The following is a 19637-nucleotide window of genomic DNA, read 5'->3' on the forward strand; positions in this document are numbered from 1 at the left end:
CATAGAACCCTATGGAAAAAAAAATCGGGTACTCTTTACTTAGCACAGTGCCCATCGCGGGCATTGAATGCACTAAAAAATCGGGTGCAACGCGACCGACGCAATGCCCGCGATTTCCCATAGGGAACAATGTTATATGTCTCAATTGACCCGATTTGCCTGTTCAATGCCTCAATTGACCCGATTTTTCCATAGGAAACAATGTTAAATGGCCCAGAGAGGCCAAATAGGCACCCTGAAGTGTGAAATGGCCCCCACAATTGTTAACGCCACCCCACGATCAACGTGAACCCGAAGCGTGGCGAGCGCGACGAGCCCGCGAGGGGCGGCGGTACGCGCCCTACGACCTTTTCATACCCCCACTATCCACGTCGGCGTGGAGTTGAGAATAGAATAGTGTGGTGAGCGCAGCGAGCCACTGAGCCCGAAGCGTGGCGAACGCAGCGAGCCCCGCGGATACCTGTGAAGCTTGCGAAGGGACGAGTTTACCTGTGAAGGTATCCGCTGCGCTCGCCACGCTTTGGGCTCGCCCCACTATTCTATTCTCAACTCCACGTGGATAGTGGGGCTATGAAAAGGTCGTAGGACGCGTACCGCTGCGCTCGCCACGCTTCGGGTTGACGTTGATCGTGGGGTGGCGTTAACAATTGTGGGGGCCATTTCACACTTTAGGGTGCCTATTTGGCCTCTGTGGGCCATTTAACATTGTTTCCTATGGAAAAATCGGGTCAATTGAGGCATTGAACAGGAAAATTGGGTCAATTGAGACATTTAACATTGTTCCCTATGGGAAATCGCGGGCATCGCGTCGCACCCGATTTTTAGTGCATTCAATGCCCGCGATTTTTTTACCTGCGATGCCCACGATCAAAATCGTGGGCGCCGTGCTAAGTAAAGAGTACCAAAAATCGCATCGCATGGCATGCAAAACATCGGATGCGATGCGATTTTCCTACAGTAATGTACTTATGCTAATTGGGCGCCCAACTAACATAAGAACCTATATTTTTCCTGTAATAGTGCAATTACATAAGCATGATGAGATTACCTTATAAAAATATACATAGCCAGTTTTAGGAAGCGGAGCATGCGCCTATAGGCAATTTGCATTTATTAACATGAATTAGCGCCAATATTGCTTGTTCTTGTACATGGACCACTGAAGAGCCGCCAGCTCCTTATCCAGAAGAAAATCGTATTGTTATGGTGGGATACGGTCACTAGGTCTACATGCATTAAGGTCAACATAACTGAAGTTCGACATGCAGGAAGGTCGACATGACTGACGGTTGACATGGGTTAGGTCGACACACGCGTTAGGTCGACATGGGGTTTTTCACTTTTTTTTTGAGCCGACATGTGGCATTTCATGCCCTACCATCCGCTAGGGCTTGGTGGGAGAATAAAATGGTACCGTGCCCGAAGCAAGGCGAGCCATGCGAGCGGACGTGGTGCTACATTTCAGTGTCCATGTCGACTGTGTAGAAATTTGGGACAAAAAAAAGGGTGAAAAACCCCATGTCGACCTAATGCTTGTGTCAACCTAATGACCTGTCGACCTAACCCATGTCAACCTTAATGCACTGACCTAATTCTTCTCGACCTAGTTGCTGTCTACCCAGTTGCTGATCCGTACCCGTTCTGGCATTATCTATCAGCCACTGAACTGCAACACACTCGACTCAAGTTATTGTATTTGTATGATGCTTTTTTACAAATTTCTTCTTTAAAGGGGCAAAAATGCTCATTTATTACTAAATATCACACATTTATTATTATATTTCTGCAACACCGTGGCTACTATACATTAATGTACAACTGGAGCATATGGGTGGATGTCAAGGTTATCTATTTTTTGGCAATATGGTGGTTCCTTTTGTTGTTAGAAATAAGGTTCATAAGGTTTATGCAGTATAGTGTACGATCATGTGTTATGCTGAACATTTAAAGACCAATATAAATCCCACTGAAATTAGTGTATTTGACCTCTAAAACGTTACAGTGATAAGAACAAGGAGTTCATTAGGCCGTTAGTTAGTATCTCTGTTATTTCTTTATAAATAACGTGCACCGGTTGAGGTCATATCATCATTTTAGAATGTTGGGTTCTAATGGGGCCCTAGTGAGAATACGTTAAGACGGCAAAATGATACAGTGAATGAGTCTGTGCTCGGCTCTCACTCTGGAAACGCACTAGTGTATGTGATTAGCATTTCCCTATTTATGTTAGGTGTCCTCGCTGTGGTTTCCGGGTCAGGAAATCGCTTTCTGAACTCGCCAGAAAAAATAATCATTAGCAAAATAATCAGACTATACTGTAAGAAAGAAAGAGACGGCAACGACATTCTTCCATACGTACTCATCATCCGGCGTAAGCTGCACTGGCTCACTGGTAAACTGAGTGTCAAAGTTCTCCAAACCGTAATCATCGGTGATCTGAGGTTTGAAGGGAGGAACCACCTGCTTCTTTTCCAGCTAGAAAGTAGAGAACATGTTGGTAAACACGGTGAAGAGCCGAACAGTTTAAAGAAAGTTGCACACAGTAGATATTACATACAGAACCAAACAAGAGAACGTTCCTTCATATGGATGACTGTATGGTCTAATCTACCAATCAAATCTGCAAGGTTATAGAGGACTCGTTTAATTATCCATCTATTTCATTCTTTGACGTGAACTCAGAACATCCAACTCATTGTACTAATCCTACTAGCTACAGTGACTCTTATGTCAATTATTGGTTTGATTTTTATCTATTCATTTTTATGAAATTTGCTTAAAGCAGCTTAAAAGACAAAACTACTGCTTTCAGCTCAGAGTTGCCCAGTGTGTATGGGCCTTAAGATTGTGTAGAAACCAGGAGGTTAGTGGCCATTTCTAAGGGAAACTTGGACACAAAAAGAAAATAATGACAGCGCTTTTTGGAAATAAATTTGGATTTTTACTACAAGCGTTTGGAAGCCAGCTGTCCCCCTGTGTCCTGTGAGGAGAAGGGTCGTATATAAAGAAACCTTTCAGTGCACATAGGGCACTTAATCCTGGTGAGTGCATATCTCAAGGGGTTCCTGTTGGTGGGATTCTGTCTGAATATTGTGCATGCAGAGATTGGGAGAAGTGTAAAGAAACTGCTACATGCACATAGGGAACTTTCCCCAGGTCAGTCCTATATTCCCTTTATACGACTGGACGGAAGATTGGTGGATAGACTCCCATTGGTGATAGAAATTTATCATCTCGTTAAGAAGGGACTGCAGCGCCATTCACAAACACCATTTTTTGTATTTCTAAGGGAAAACACAACTTGTAGCAATAATATTTCAGCAGTGTAAATGCACCTTGAGTGCGTCAGACAATTCCCCTCACAAGCAGCGCCGGCAGGAATTAACGAGCGACTGACCAGAAGGCAATTACTGAGTATTGCACAGGAATTTAAATCAGCTGCAAGATGATACATGGCATATGACGTAAAGACAATCATTAATCTAGACATTTGTATTGGTAAATCACACTTGAAATTTCATGTTGTGCAATCAGAGTTATGTGTTACTCCCCACTGCCCTACATTTTTCTTTCAGTTACACTCTGTACACAGTATACAGACTACAGCTCAAATAACATCTCTCCTTTATAATGGAGTATGTTCAGTTACTCCTTGCCCAAGAGTGGCACCTCCTTCCTGATGCCTATAAGTGTCACTGCTGAATTCCTTTGGGCAATACTCAACGAGACTGCCTTCCTTTCTGTGTGACTGGGCAATACTCAGAAAATTGCCTTATTGTCCTGCGACTGGGCAATACTCAGCGAGGCTGCCTTCCTTTCTGTGTGACTGGGCAATACTCAGAAAGTTGCCTTATTGTCCTGCGACTGGGCAATACTCAGCGAGGCTGCCTTCCTTTCTGTGTGACTGGGCAATACTCAGAAAGTTGCCTTATTGTCCTGCGACTGGGCAATACTCAGCGAGGCTGCCTTCCTTTCTATGACCGAGCAATACTCAGCGAGGCTGTCTGCCTTACTATGACTGGGCAATACTCAGCGAGGCTGCCTTCCTTTCTATGACTGGACAATACTCAGTGAGGCTGCCTTCCTTACTATGACTGGGCAATACTCAGCGAGGCTGCCTTCCTTTCTACGACTGGACAATACTCAGTGAGGCTGCCTTCCTTATTTTGACTGGGCAATACTCAGTGAGGCTGCCTTCCTTTCTATGACTGGACAATACTCAGCGAGGCTGCCTTCCTTTCTATGACTGGACAATACTCAGCGAGGCTGCCTTCCTTACTATGACTGGGCAATACTCAGCGAGGCTGCCTTCCTTTCTATGACTGGGCAATACTGAGCGAGGCTGCCTTCCTTACTATGACTGGGCAATACTCAGCGAGGCTGCCTTCCTTTCTATGACTGGACAATACTCAGCGAGGCTGCCTGTCTTTCTATGACTGGGCAATACTCAGCGAGGCTGCCTCCTTACTATGACTGGGCAATACTCAGCGAGGCTGCCTTCCTTACTATGACTGGGCAATACTCAGCAAGGCTGCCTTCCTTTCTATGACTGGGCAATACTCAGCGAGGCTGCCTTCCTTTCTACGACTGGACAATACTCAGCGAGGCTGCCTTCCTTACTACGACTGGACAATACTCAGCGAGGCTGCCTTCCTTTCCACGACTGGACAATACTCAGCGAGGCTGCCTTCCTTTCTACGACTGGACAATACTCAGCGAGGCTGCCTTCCTTACTACGACTGGACAATACTCAGCGAGGCTGCCTTCCTTTCTATGACTGGACAATACTCAGCGAGGCTGCCTTCTTTTCTACGACTGGACAATACTCAGCGAGGCTGCCTTCCTTTCTACGACTGGACAATACTCAGCGAGGCTGCCTTCCTTTCTATGACTGGAAAATACTCAGCGAGGCTGCCTTCCTTACTATGACTGGGCAATACTCAGCGAGGCTGCCTTCCTTTCTGTGTGACTGGGCAATACTCAGCAAGGCTGCCTTCCTTTCTATGACTGGAAAATACTCAGCGAGGCTGCCTTCTTTTCTACGACTGGACAATACTCAGCGAGGCTGCCTTCCTTACTATGACTGGGCAATACTCAGCGAGGCTGCCTTCCTTTCTATGACTGGGCAATACTCAGCGATGCTGCCTTCCTTACTATGACTGGGCAATACTCAGCGAGGCTGCCTTCCTTTCTATGACTGGGCAATACTCAGCGAGGCTGCCTTCCTTACTATGACTGGGCAATACTCAGCGAGGCTGCCTTCCTTACTATGACTGGGCAATACTCAGCGAGGCTGCCTTCCTTACTATGACTGGGCAATACTCAGCGAGGCTGCCTTCCTTTCTATGACTGGGCAATACTCAGCGAGGCTGCCTTCCTTACTATGACTGGGCAATACTCAGCGAGGCTGCCTTCCTTTCTGAGACTAAGCAATACTTAGTGAGGCTGCCTTCCTTTCTATGACTGGGCAATACTCAGCGAGGCTGCCTTCCTTTCTATGACTGGGCAATACTGAACGAGGCTGCCTTCCTTTCTATGACTGGACAATACTCAGCGAGGCTGCCTTCCTTTCTATGACTGGGCAATACTCAGGGAGGCTGCCATATTGTCCGGTGACAGGACAATAAGGCAGCCTTGCTGAGTATTGCCCAAAAGCTTTGGGAAATTGCTGGGCAATATGCAATTGATGGCTTTTTTGTGCATTTTGTGCTTGTTACGGCCTGCTTTAGCCTTGCATATTAACTAGACTCTCCAAACTAATGGACATGCCGTTAATACTCCTTTTTAAGCACTCAAATGGGAGACTTTTTTGCGGATTTCAGCTCGTCTCCCCAGGGAGCTGAAATATCAGCATAGTCAGCCAGATGCTCCGGAACAGAGCTATATTTGAACAGCTCCGTTGGGCGCCCTCTAGTGGCTGCTGGCAAGAAAAGATTTGCGTCCTAACTAATATGTGTTACAAAATAAACATAAGTACCTATAGTAATAATCATGTAATTATGAATTACAAGTATTTTATTGTGAAAGTAAATACATTGCTCATGTAAGAGTCCTGTACCATGGCAGTAACTTATTATGGTCATCAATTCACAATAAAGGGCCACAGGTATTACTATAAGAGACGCAGTAGCAAGCAGCAAGGGTACACTGAGCTCAGTACTCCCTTAAATGCTTTTATTCCTATTTTATTAATGAAATAAAAAGACTCGGGTGAAGCTCACACCGTTCTAGCTGTAATAAGCGGGAATATGAACAGTAATATATCACCAGAAGCACTATCATAATGACCAAAGTCTGGCACTTCCGTTCACAAGGTAATGCCCATAGTAGTACGTTTATTTAAAAGGCGCCGCAAAGTGTCTGCAGCGCCGTACATAGCAAACAAAAAACAAATTACAAGGTAACGTACAGGGTGTGTTGAAAAATACAGTATAAATAGGGGTATAGCTGGTAGAACTAAAATCAGCATCAGTTCAGAAGTAGGTGTCAAAATTGTTGAGGAGACTGAAGATGAAGTAGAGGAAGGGAAGAACAGGACAGGAGCACAGGTGAGGTAAAGAGGTAGGGTGAGTACATGAGGAAGGAGGACCCTATTCATAAGAGTTAACATACTAAAAATAGGTGGGTGGACGAACGAAAAACAATAGGATAAGTAGGAACGGAGGCAGGATAGGAGGATCAAAAGAGGTTAGGAGGAGGGATAGGCTAGTCGAAAAAAGTGGGTTTTGAGGGAGCGCTTGAAGGAGGTAAGGGAATCAAAAAGCCTGATGGGTGGCGGGAGGTTGTTCCAGTGCAGGGGGGCAGCACGAGAGAAGTCTTGGACACGGGAGTGGGAGGAGGTGATTAGGTGAGAGGTCAGTCGGCGGTCAGCGATGGAGCGAAGAGGACGGGAGGGAGTGTGGATAGAGATCAGTGAAGAGAGTTAAGGAGCGGTGGAGAGCCTTGTAGGTGGTGGTGAGGAGTTTAAAGAGAACTCGGAAAGGAATGGGGAGCCAGTGAAGAGATAGCACGTAGCAGGCCAAGCCAGCCGCAGGGACGAGAATGGATTACCGTTTCCGCATTGGCTCTGAATGGTATACTAGGATTAATGGCTTGGGTCGTTATACGCTGGACAGTACACATGGCTCGGACAGTCTTGTGTATCAGGACTAGACTTTCAGTTGTTTGCTGGTGGTGTAATGTGGCGACTGGCCATGGACTGGTCTAGTTCCATTTGGAGAATGTTCTGATGCTTTGACAGGTTGCACTAACTCCGACATTATGTAACATTATCACAAGGGCAAATGCTCACTAGTCATTACAGGTAGATTATTTGTGTATGGCCATGAATGGGGGAATTAATCGAATCATTCTTCATCTTGGTACATGCTTCTTTGCAATATTAAAGGGAATTTACTCGAATGCAAGGCTTTTCTTCATGCTGTGTAGGCTTATTCCCATGTGTTTTACCATCTGACTGACTTAGTGAATGAACATTCCACTGCTGTCACTTTGAATACACTCCCAGTGATGACACTGATGGGGGTTCATTGGAAGTCACGGGTGATCTCAGTGCAGCATTACCCACAAGTAAAATGAACTCTAATTTTCTACAGATTCTTCCCCTACAGTAAACTCTACTAATTGACCGTCAGAGTTTGCCAATATTCACTTGGTCAGATCGATCATTTATAAATTTGATTGTACAGATGTGAAAGTCTGCTCCCCCTGCTCAAACTCAGTACACTCACTTCACAGTCCGAACCCTTTCCGACATTGCCCGGACTACTTCCATATTTATTTACTCCATTTCAGTAAAAATAAAGGGCGAGTGGAGAACAAGATTCATCTCCACATATTATTTATAATAGAGCGGTAGATATTAAATTATGTTATCCCACTTACCTATTTGTAATTTTCTTAAAACTGCTCAGAAATGTTTTTTAATGACTGAATTAGGTCAACAACATTTATTTAAAACGTATTCAACACGATTTTACAAAAAAAATCGGTACTTATGTAGTATCTGGGCTGCCGATTTTTTGATTGTATGCCTTAAGTTAAGGCATACAATCAGATGCGATGCGATGCGATATCGCATCGCATCGCATCCGATATCGCATCCGATATCGGATGCGATGACCCGATTTTTCCATAGGAATCAATGTTAAAATGATTCCTATGGAAAAATGGGTCCTTTTCATACCCCTACTATCCAAGTGGGCATGGAGTTGGATATAAACCTGTGGCGAGCGTAGCGAGCCACCGAGCCCGAAGCGTGGCGAGCGAAGCGAGCCCCGCGAGGGGACGGTATTCGTCCCCTCGCGGGGCTCGCTTCGCTCGCCACGCTTCGGGCTCGGTGGCTCGCTACGCTCGCCACAGGTTTATATCCAACTCCATGCCCACTTGGATAGTAGGGGTATGAAAAGGACCCATTTTTCCCATTGAATTCCATGTTAAAATGGACTCAGTCCATTTTAACATTGATTCCTATGGAAAAATCGGGGCATCGCATCGAATCGCATGGTCGCATGCGATGCGATGCGATCTCCCGATCCGACCCGATTTAGAAATCGGCAGCCCAGATACTACATAAGTACCAAAAAATCTGTACTTTAATATTTTGTAAAATATCGATTTTTTTTCAAACATTGGATCATCATTGGAAAATCTAGACTGGTTTTCATAGCACGGGGTAGACACTAGGGGAGTGTGGAGGGAAGCAGATTGGTTGGGAGGTCCCCCTTAGAGCTGACTCTTCCTGTTGTGTTTCTGACTGGACGCATTATCTGAGACCAGACTATAAAAAACACAGAACGGTCTATTTGCAAACAATGCAACCACGCCTGGCAAGTGGTTAAGGGGGGTTGCACTAATGCAAAAATGTGGTAAAAACCCTGCAATACCCCATAGAAGCCTATGGGCTTCTTACAGCGACCCACGCCACCCTTCACCTGAGTGTGCTGCCCGGACCAGTGACCTCCTCCCTAGCCCCACATCCCCTTCCGCGTGCAGGGAGGAGGAGGCGGTGCCCGCAGCCACTTGGTAAGAGGAGGGAGAGTCGACATGGACCCGCTGTCATCACCGAGCGCAAGTAAAGTGCTTAACACAAGCGCTGTCCTTTGCAATAATTATTGCATACAGTATGCGATTATTATCTATGTGGTAGCCGGCGATGTTCGGCGGAGAGGGGCTGCGGATGCTAGTGCATCCCACCCTAAATCTCATTTGGCTATTTGTAATCACTATAGGGCAGTGGTTCCCAAACTTTCTTCAAACATAGCCCCCCTAGAGTATCAGCATTTTATTTTTAACAGCACCCTTAAAAGTTTAATTAATTAAATTGCCCGTCATCCTTACACAAACCGCTATGTTACTTGACTTCTCTCTTAATGTACTTAATTGCCATCATCTGAGCAGAAACACCTTTCTGATCAATCAACTAGCTCAACAATTGATATACTGTATACAGTATATATTCTTTTTGCAAAACCACATCCAAGCCACACTTCTTTTTTGATGGACAATAGTTTAGGAAAATAAGAGAGAACTATACAATGTAATGTCCATCTTTGTGACTACACAGACACTGGAGACATGCAGGGTACACACTTCTGTGGCTTGGCTGCTTAGCAGGGAATTGTTCAATCACTGGACTATATTTTAATCAGCAACCATCATTTCCTACCAATTTAGCTAATAAATGGTTTAAAGTGGATAAAAAATGCTGTTCTGGAAGACATCAAGATTCAAATATTACAAATACAATATAATTACTTATCCAGGTCACCAGTAAACAGCGTCACATAGCAGACCATACACACAGATAGAGGGACACTGGGTTTTAAACGGATTCATCTTCTGTTGTCACCATCATTTATAACTAGAGTCAGGATTATATGCAACATAAAAAGCTTGAAATATGCATGCAAATATGCATGACAAATACTTAAAATATGCATGAAAAGTGTTAAAATATGCTACATTAAATAATACATTAAATAATAATTTAATTTAAAAATCAGCATTAAATTAGTTGCAGATAAACTTCAAAAATAGGCCCACAGCATCTGCAGATGTCTAGTGCTGTACACAGGACTTTTTTTCTTCCTGGCTGCTACAGCAGACTGCAGCGTCCAAAGCTCTTCTTGCATCAACTACACGGACCCTCATCTCCAGCGCCGATGGATCAAATGTCAGCATAGCGTGTGAGGGTGGCACAGTGGAAGGCTTCCTCCCTACGCCACATATTCACTGTGACACGGCATTTCCTCCGAGCCGCGTGATGTCACAACCCTTTTGACCGCCTCCTCTGCTGCAGAAGTCTGTCTCTTGGTGTAAAGTCCCAGGCCAGGGGCAGGCAAAGGTTCAGGAGCTTCGTAATGGCATCCGCCCCGACTGACTTTTATCAACATGGATAGGCAGCCTAGAGCAGTGTCAGACATAGCGTACATCCAAGGTTCCCCACACTGCGCACATATTGCCCCGGCCTGCACACTCTACCACTACCTGGCCAGCAGCAGCAGGGCAAAGCAGTGCTGTGACTCGCGAGTGGAAAGGGGGCGGGGCCTAAAATAAGCAATATCACTAGAATTTAGGTAAAATATGCAATAAGCAGTGAGATTGGGCAAAATATGCATATGCAAATATGCAAATGCATATAATCCGGTCTCTATTTATAACCATCACATGTACGGAATATCTTTCATTGTCTATTTATATGAGAAACTATACACAAACACACATATTGCAAGATAAGATCTCAACTCATATTCCCTTGTGTGTCCATGTGTCAGCCTGTGTATTTCCCGGCCAGTATCGGACACAATGACATTAAGGATAGGACTATACTCCGCTCTCATGCTTACCACATCTGGCACATGTACATGCATCAAATCTACTGAAAGCACAACAAAGACACTTTATTCAGAGACCAGTACTGGAGGGAAGGAGGATCACAGTGGGTGTGTTCGTATGCTGCGGGTGTTCCCTGCTAACACAGCACCACATTTATTTCGATATATACATATGGTCCCTAGGTCGACAGTATGAAGGACAACACATCAGTTCGGCCACTAAAGGTCGACGGCTTATGTCAACACCTGAAATTTCAACATGGCTAAGATCGACAGGTTTGGAAAGTCAACAGTCAGCATTAGGTCAACAGGGTTGGAAAGTGGACACAAGCATTAGGTCGGCAGTCAAAAATGCCGACATGAGCTTTTAAACGCTTTTTTTTTTTAGCCAACTTGTGCCGACAGGGTATTTCATTCCTTACCGCCCACTTGGGCATGGCGGGAGAATATAATAGTGTGCCCGAAGCATGGCGAGCGGTATACTGATGCGACTTACATCAAAAGTCAGAACAAAAAAACGTGAAAAACTCGTTGTCATTTTGAGTGACGAGCACATCCCTGCTCACCCCCAATTCTTTACCAGCACAGGATGTGCCATATTTTGTGTTTAAAAAAAATGTATTTGCTACAGGGGAAAAGAGCAGATCAGTTGTTAGTTCCTCCGAAAACTTAAGCAGTTGGTATTGGAAGCTACACATACGCATCTATGGGGTGGCCAATTAGGGGAGGAGAAAACCCTCCAACGCATACAGTTAAGGTTCTGTAGCTCAGGTATCTATGCTGCAGTCAAGAGGTATTGTCGTGAATGCCCAGTGTGCCAGAAGACGGCCCCTCGGCCAGAGTTTAGGGCTCCACTGGTACCCATCCCTATCATTTTCATGCCTTTTGAGAAAATTGGTCTGGATCTAATAGGGCCAGTGGAAAATCTGCTTGGTACGTGGTAGTGGATTATGTCACAAGATACCTGGAGGCTATACCCCTGCGTAATATAAAATCTGGCACAATTGCCAGAGAGTTACTAATACCCCTTTCACACTGCAGCTCTTAAACGGTAAATTGCCGTTTTTTTAGCCTTTCAAAACGGGTAGAGCTTCAGTAAACCCGCCTGGAAATACTGAAGGAGGTCTTAACGGACCAAGTTACCCCTTTTGTTTCCAAATTTATGAAGGTTTTATGCCAGTTGTTAAAAGGTAGACAGATTACCACCTCAGTGTACCACCCGCAAACAAATGATAAAGAAGGCAGTGTCTCAAGAAAAGCGAGATTGGGATTTGCTCCTACCATATGTGATGTTCGGTGTCAGTGAGGTGCCCCAATCCTCTACATGGATTAGTCCAATTGAATAAATCATTGGGAGACAACCCAGAGGGATTCTTGATCTGTTAAAATATGGGTAGGAACAACAACCCTGCCAGGACTCTAACGTTGTTCAGTTTGTGCCCCAATTGTACGGCCGTCTAAGGCAGATTGCGCCACTCCTGCGCGAACACATGGAAAGGGCTCAACAACATCAAAAACATAGTTATGCCGTCGACGCCGTCAACAGGTCCTTTAAACCGGGAGACCAGGTGCTAGTGCTTGTGCCCACTACAGACAGTAAGATGTATGCTCAATGGCGGGTCCCTTATCAGGGGCAATGGAACTGTTCAATTAAAAGGTTTGACAGGAGGGTAGTACAAATCTACCATATAAACCTGTTAAAACCTTGGAAGAAAGTGTCAACCTGCCCTCTTTTGTAGGAAAAAAAGAACATTCCAGACTGTCAGGTGCCCATTTAAATCACACTTCATCCTGTCAGAAACAGGAAGTGGTGCAGTTACCAAGATGTGTTTCCTGCCCTTCTGGGAAGGACACCGCTCAGCCAACATGATGTGGTGACTCCGCCCAGGTGGTAATCAAACAGATGCCAAAAGGATTATCCTCTATCTTAGAGGTAAATTACTGCCCAGAGAGTGCAAGTACTCAACTGTGGAGCAGGAGTGCTTAGCAATTAAGTGGGCAGCGGAGTCCTTAAAGTATTATTTATTGGGTCGAGAATTTTTGTTGGTCACAGACCATGCGCCCTTGCAATGGATGCACAGGAACAAAGAGAGGAAAGCTTGTGTGAACCGTTGGTTTTTAACCTTACAGCCATTTAAGTTTGAGGTGCAGATGCCTTTTTGAAGAGGTCTCAATTTCCCGGACCTCCGTGCAACTCTATGGTAAAGCTAGGGGAGGAAGAGGGCGAGGTGGGTGACCTCTGGAAAGTGGAAAGTAGGAGGTGGGCAAGGCAGAGAGCTTGCCTGAAAATTTATTCGCTTCACTACGGTGGTTGAAGCTAAGGGGCGACTGGTGATTAACCCTTTAAATGCCAACATCGCTGTGAGCGTAAATGCCAACTTTAAGAAAAAAATAATAATTTTCACTGGCGCAAAGCAGACAGCGGCCATCCAGGCACAGCTGTACTATGTACCCCTGAAGCTCAAACTGGCCAAACATCAGAACAATTCGAGGAACGAACGCACGATTTTGACGGAGATGATTGTGCAAGGCAATCGCACCGTGTTTACACCCCTTTAGAAGGTAAAAGCTGGGAGCTGGTTTCCTATACAGCACAAGCTGCTGGCATCTGAGGGCTGCTCTCTCTCTGTGTCACTGGCACTAGCGGCAGTTATTGGTCAATGTGCACAGAATCTTAATTGACTTTGAAACACTGATTTAAAAGGAAAACCTCAGAATCGCGCTATAAGCTTAGCCTTTCTACACCTTTTGCAGAGATTAAAATAAGCCTATTATGAAACAAAATTCTAATGCCCAAAGTCCTGCGTTCTCATGGTCTTCGATCACAGGAGCGCTTGCTGCGGGGAGCAGGGACCACAGAACGGAAGAACCCCTTTACAGTTCCCTCAAGTGGTTCTCTAGCTGTGATAGTACATCAGCTCCACCTAAATACTAAATCAGCGGCCAGTCCCTGCAGTGGAAATAATCTCCATCTAACTGGCCACCCTCACCCGCAAACAAACGTGCAATGAGATGCCAGCTTCCTGCGTGTCAGTGTACAGGAAAGAAAAGACCTTTAACATCAGGGAACCCAGCATTGCCATTATGGCATCTGCTACGTTTCTCGAGGGGTGCTTGGAGAGGTTACGGATGCCAAAACCTTGTTTGGACCCTCACATGGCAGGAAGGCCGTGAAAGTGTGGGACATAACCTGGAAACCCCTGAGCCGGTTGCTTCATAGCAACATCTGCAGAAATAACCCCGACCTCCATTATGTTACCTCTGTTGGACACAATTAAGCATCTAAAAATAAAATCTGAACACAGAGAGGGAAGCGGAGCTCTGGCAGATAACCTGCACACAACGAGTTCAGTAAACATCCATTCTTTCCAGCCGATAGTGGTTATTCCTACATCTTTGCCATCTGCACAGTGATAATACTGGATTCCTGGAAAATAATCTCATCAGTGCAGGCATAAGATAAGTGCCAGTGACTAAGGATCGGACCATGCTAAGGAAATCCTATGCTGCAAACAGCATGTGATGGTGGCCTTCTAGGGACAATTGTCCTAAGCACTGGTAATGTGGCCCAGACAGGGCAGTGCAGCACGCATTGTATGTCCCTGCAAGCTCACCCATTTTTTGAGGTACAGTATAGTAAATCTCTGCAGGGACAAAATGGCTGTTCTAGCGGGATGCGGTCATTTGGTCTACAGCATGATGGTCGACAGTCATTAGGTCGACATGGTTCTAGGTCGAAATGTCATTAGTTCGACAGGTCATTAGTTTGACAGTCAAAAGGTCGACATGGGGGTTTTCACTGTTTTTTGAGCCGACATGTGCCGACAGCCGGTATTTCATGCCCTATCATCCACTAGGGCGTGGTGGGAGAACAAAACAGTGTGCCGCGCTTGGTGTGGCACCATGCCCGATGCGATGCACTTTAAACTGTGTCCATGTCGACTGTGTTGACATTCAGGTAAAAAAAAGTGAAAAAGCCCATGTCGACCTTTTGACTGTCGTCCTAGACATTGTCGAACTAATGACCTGTCGAACTAATGACCTTTCGACCTAGAACCATGTCGACATTTTCCCATGTTGACCTAATGGTGTCGACCATCATGCTGTAGACCAAATGATCCAAACTCGTTCTAACTGGGCTGCCGTGTACATTGTGTACAAGCCAAGAAGTGGCTTTCTAGGTGTGACTGGTATATTTCTATGCAACATACATTTATCAAAAATGAAATAAAAAGCTAAAAAAAGATAATCAAAATTGTGCAGCACATTATCTTAATAAGTAAATGATAATTGACACAAGATAGCTACTAAAGGGTTAATGCCTTAAATGCCAACACTAAATTATTAGTTCTAAAACATTTAAGGCATGTAACTTGTGAATCCTGCAAACATAAGGATTAAAAAGGGTTGAGTTTACCTGAAGGGTAAAAAAAGGGGCAGACTAGATGGGCCAAATGGTTCTTATCTGCCGTCAAATTCTATGTTTCTATGTAGTGCTTAAGAACTAAGCAAGTCAGTCTTCCTAACCTCAATAGCTATAGTCAGAAGTATAGGATATTCTTTGTGCTCATTTTAAGAACATAAATTAGCCTGGACTGTGGCCACTAGGTGTCACTGTGTCACCACGAATCACAGCACTGACTGCAAAATCCTATAACCAGACAGCTGGTGGAGCACAAACACCGGTATAAGAGATTACTTTTTCATTGTTCACTATAACGAAACCATAAAATTAAAACAAATTGCAATTCAAGTTAAATACACTAATGACAAAGTTAACTTCTGATATTGAATATTATGCAGAATGTTAGTTATGTCTGCGACTGGACTGACAGCTGAAGTAATTAGCTGTTTTTCTATCTTACCACACAGAGCCACTTACACATCCGGTATTAAAAATATGGCGCAGCTGCCATCTAGTGGACAGTTTGCTAATTACACTCTGCAGACATACTGCAGTGATGGTTTGCTAGAGTGTGCTGGAGGCACTGATGGCATTACCAATCAGAAGAAACTGGGTGGTGATTGCAAGGATATTTTAGTTATCTAGGCAAATGATAAACTGGTTTTCTCTCAAAAAGGGGTGTGCATACCATATTACAGTACATATATATGTATTATATTATTACATAGAGAGAAAATGTGAAAGGCTGAATTTCATGCAATGTGTGCAACCTCAGGATATCAGATATATTCGTCCTCAGCAGTGGCGGATCCTGGGGGGAGAGGGACAAGGTGATAAACCAAATTAACAGTCAAAGCCACGGTAATGTACTGATCGGTGAGACAACAGTGCGGCTTCAGCCAGGCTTGCTGTGAGATGTAGCCAGCTGGCCACATTGTTACACTCAGCTGTCAGCCCGAGGCAGGGATTGGTGACATTAGCCTTCTTCATCCTAGAAAGGAGTGGTAGCCGCATGTGCGGAGCAGTTGGTCCTACCAGGTGGTGGGGGCTTTCAGTCTTCAATTTCTACAATGGTGTATATTCAATGCGGGTGGCGAGCCCCATGAAGGCGAGCAGTGCCGATAGCTTGCCGTCACAGTATTCAACACTGTCCCCTTCACTCACCGTTTCCACCTCACTCCACCTTTTCAGCGAGGCAGAAACGGTGAATGCACGCATCAAAACGGCGAAGCTCACAAACAAAATGCAGCGGGCTCGCTGCATTTGAGGCAAACCTCGCCGTTTAAGGTAAGAGGACGGCGAGGATTTCTTCCAAACATTGAATACAGTGAGGGGGGTTGGACGGCTGGAATAGCTTTTCCTTGCCAAAAAAGCCATACTCCCCATACAAACCCCCCTCACCGCTGCTTGCATTGAATATACCTCAATGTCTGCACACACCAGTGTCCGGCAGTGCGCGGAGAAAGGAGCATTGGATTGTGCAGAGGGACTGTGTATATTTTGATGTATTTCTATAAAACGCTTTTGCTCCGTTTTGATTTCTGTATAATAAATTGTGTACTATTTTGTCAGCATTGGTCATTCTAATTTCTAGCTCACAATTTATTTGCCTTAATAGAGCTGATGTTTACTTCCCGCTTATCTAGGTAGTTGCAGTCGCCTATCACTAGCTGGCTGTTCCTTATGCTCTCTCCATCCAGTCCTTCCTTGTAATGCTCTTTGCCCAAGCACCTAGGTAACCTCTAAAGGTGCATACACACTGGGCCATTTTTGCCCAGCGCGTATGGACAGCGATGATGAGGAAAATCGCTGGACAGAAAAACGTCACAGACTAGGGTATTACACTACAGATCACTACTCCAATAGAAATTTTTTTTATTATAAGTAGAGTTGCTGACTTTGAGCACATCTCACTGTCCTATAATCTAGACCAGGCATGGCTAAACTATGGCTCTCCAGCTGTCCCATCATGCCTTGTTATTCGGGAATACTTAAACTATGGCAAGGCATGCTGGGATGTGTACTTTCACAACAGCTGGAGGGCTGCAGTTTGACTATGCATGTCGGCGAAAACGGTCGCAGAGTGTTGAAAAACGGCCATTAATTTAAGCAATCCACGTCCGTTTCCGACAAAACAGATCCGACTCGTTTTAAAGTCATATCTGTTGTGTTGTAGTCAGCCTTCAATGCGGTCGGAAATGGCAGCATTGAATAAGAGACACCCGCTATTTCCGCAGGCGTCTGGGAATCAATACCGTCCTATATCCCTTTATGTGACATAAAATAAGTGATTTTCTGTTCATTGCATTTTGATTTATTTACAACCATAAAACGAGTACAAAGATTTTCAATAAAGAAGTCCTGCAAAAGCTCATTATTATTATTATTTGTTCGGGAAATCACTGCTTTATACTAAAGGTGCCCATACACGTTGACATAAACAGCGTGCGATGCGCACTCCTGCGGGCATCGCACATACAAAAAGTATGTGCGAAGCGATGCCTGCAGGAGTGCGCATCGCGTCGCATTGCACGCTGTTTATGGCAACGTGTGTGGGCACCTTTTACTTTAGTGGCTTTTTATATTCTCACATGACAGGCGAACGCATTTACATTTATTTAACAGCCATGCACTACACCGTCTGGAAATTACCAGGAAAGAACAGATCCCAGGCCAGCAAAGAACAAATTCCAGAACAGATCCCAGGCCCGCAAAGAACAGATCCCAGTCCTGGACAGAAAATAACTGCATATTTGTACCTTTGCACAAAAACAAAGGTGCGACCTTAAAGTGGAAGGAATTTCCATTTGTAAATGGAGGATTATGCTACACGACTGATGCAATTTTACTTCCAATTCTATAAATAAAATCGCTTTTGAGTGTTTGTCAGTGGATAAAATATTTTCACTTACCATATCCCAGTCTATGCTGCGGAAAAAGGTATGCGACTTAATGTCTGAGAATCCCGTCTGAGGCTGACATCCAAGTCTGTCTTTGGGATCCTAGAGATTAAATAAAAAAAAAAAAAAAAACATTTGTTTGGTTTTAATATGAATGAAAAAGACAGTATGACCAAGTACACCCAGCGGATAACAAGAGGAAAGTGTAGCAGAAAAGGGTACACATACACCGTAGCTAGAAATTTTTCTCCCCCCTGCCCAAAAAAATTCCGGCGCCTCTCCTCCTCCGTAGTTACATATGCACGGGGCGGGGACCTGCTCATTCAATATGCACCGCACTTGGTCCCCGCTTATTAGATAAATAGAGGGCGGGGCCAGCTCAGGGCTCACTGCTGCCTGGGTCACCTGTCAGTTCAGCCAGCGGCGCCCACCACAGACCCTACTGGCGCTGCTCCCCCAAGCCACCGCAGGGTCAGCCACATATGTAGCTACGCCACTGCACATACAGATAGTTTAAAAGGGAATCTTTATTAGAAATATTATTTCTGCCTGGTCAAAACACCACAAATTGAAGCTACCCGGAGGGATCGTCATTTCATCAGTGTGTGTGTAGGAAAGCGCTAACAGGTGACCTTTGTGGTTGGAGAAGCCTTCCGGTATAATGGCTTGTGTCCCGTGGAGTCTGACAGTCTGACACAGATGGAGGCAGATGCTGGATGATTTGTCCTGACAAACTCCGCAAGCACACATGATGTCTATAATAGGAGTCTTGGCTTATTTCTCCTCAGCTCCATCTTTGTATAGTGTGAATAGATGAGTACCTACCTACTTCCAGCATGGAAGGTTTTTATCTGCCTTTTATGGGAGGTAACAATAGGACCTTGTAGTGAGAAAGTAAGAAAACCCCCTTTTGGGTTATATAATAGAGTTGCCTTCTATATTAACTATGAGTTTTGCATTACAAATAACAAAGATGATGAGGAAACGTGTGAATACATATAGGCCAGGAAGATAAAACGTTCTCTCAGAGAAATGTAATAGTAATACTGTCCTTGGTATTGCAAACTAAGAACATGGCATGAAAGTGAGAGAGCTGTAGCAGCAGGTGCAGTTCTGCAGCAGAGTAGTGACCAGACTGCAGCGGAGGCCTGAGACAGGTTTACGTATTACAGTACTGCTGTGCCCACTATATTACAGTACAGTATATGGACTTCTAACAGTACGTCTGACCAAGTGCACACCTACCCGGTAACGCCTCTTACACACTGTGTTACACTCACCTTATTTAAAAATCCTTTTAAGACATGAGAAGCTTTCACCGACAGGAACCTTGGGATCCGAATTGGTTTTTCTAGGATAACTGGTTACAATATAAAATGAAAAAATTAGACTATTTTACTTTTGTGCTTTTCAAATTCAACATGGCAATACGTGTGTGTGTGTAAGCACAATATCGGTCACTGGGCTTACCGCAGAGATCATTAATGATATTGGCGG

General features: G+C 44.7%; 1 protein-coding gene across 7 annotated transcripts in view; it reads right to left on the reverse strand.

The window, feature by feature from the left end:
• The window catches only part of PRKCZ (protein kinase C zeta), a 221098-nt gene that overhangs the window by 2782 nt on the left and 198679 nt on the right, over nt 1-19637 (reverse strand). For all 7 annotated transcript variants that reach the window (XM_083163334.1, XM_083163333.1, XM_083163338.1 and 4 more), the window contains 3 exons: nt 19421-19500; nt 18153-18242; nt 2360-2475 (listed from right to left, as the gene is read on the reverse strand). In XM_083163334.1, coding sequence (XP_083019460.1) covers nt 2360-2475; nt 18153-18242; nt 19421-19500 — 286 coding nt within the window. The remainder of the gene's footprint in view (nt 1-2359; nt 2476-18152; nt 18243-19420; nt 19501-19637) is intronic.

The sequence above is a fragment of the Crinia signifera genome, chromosome 19 (assembly GCF_055691185.1).
Source record: "Crinia signifera chromosome 19, ASM5569118v1, whole genome shotgun sequence".
In the NCBI taxonomy this organism is placed as follows: Eukaryota; Metazoa; Chordata; class Amphibia; order Anura; family Myobatrachidae; genus Crinia; species Crinia signifera.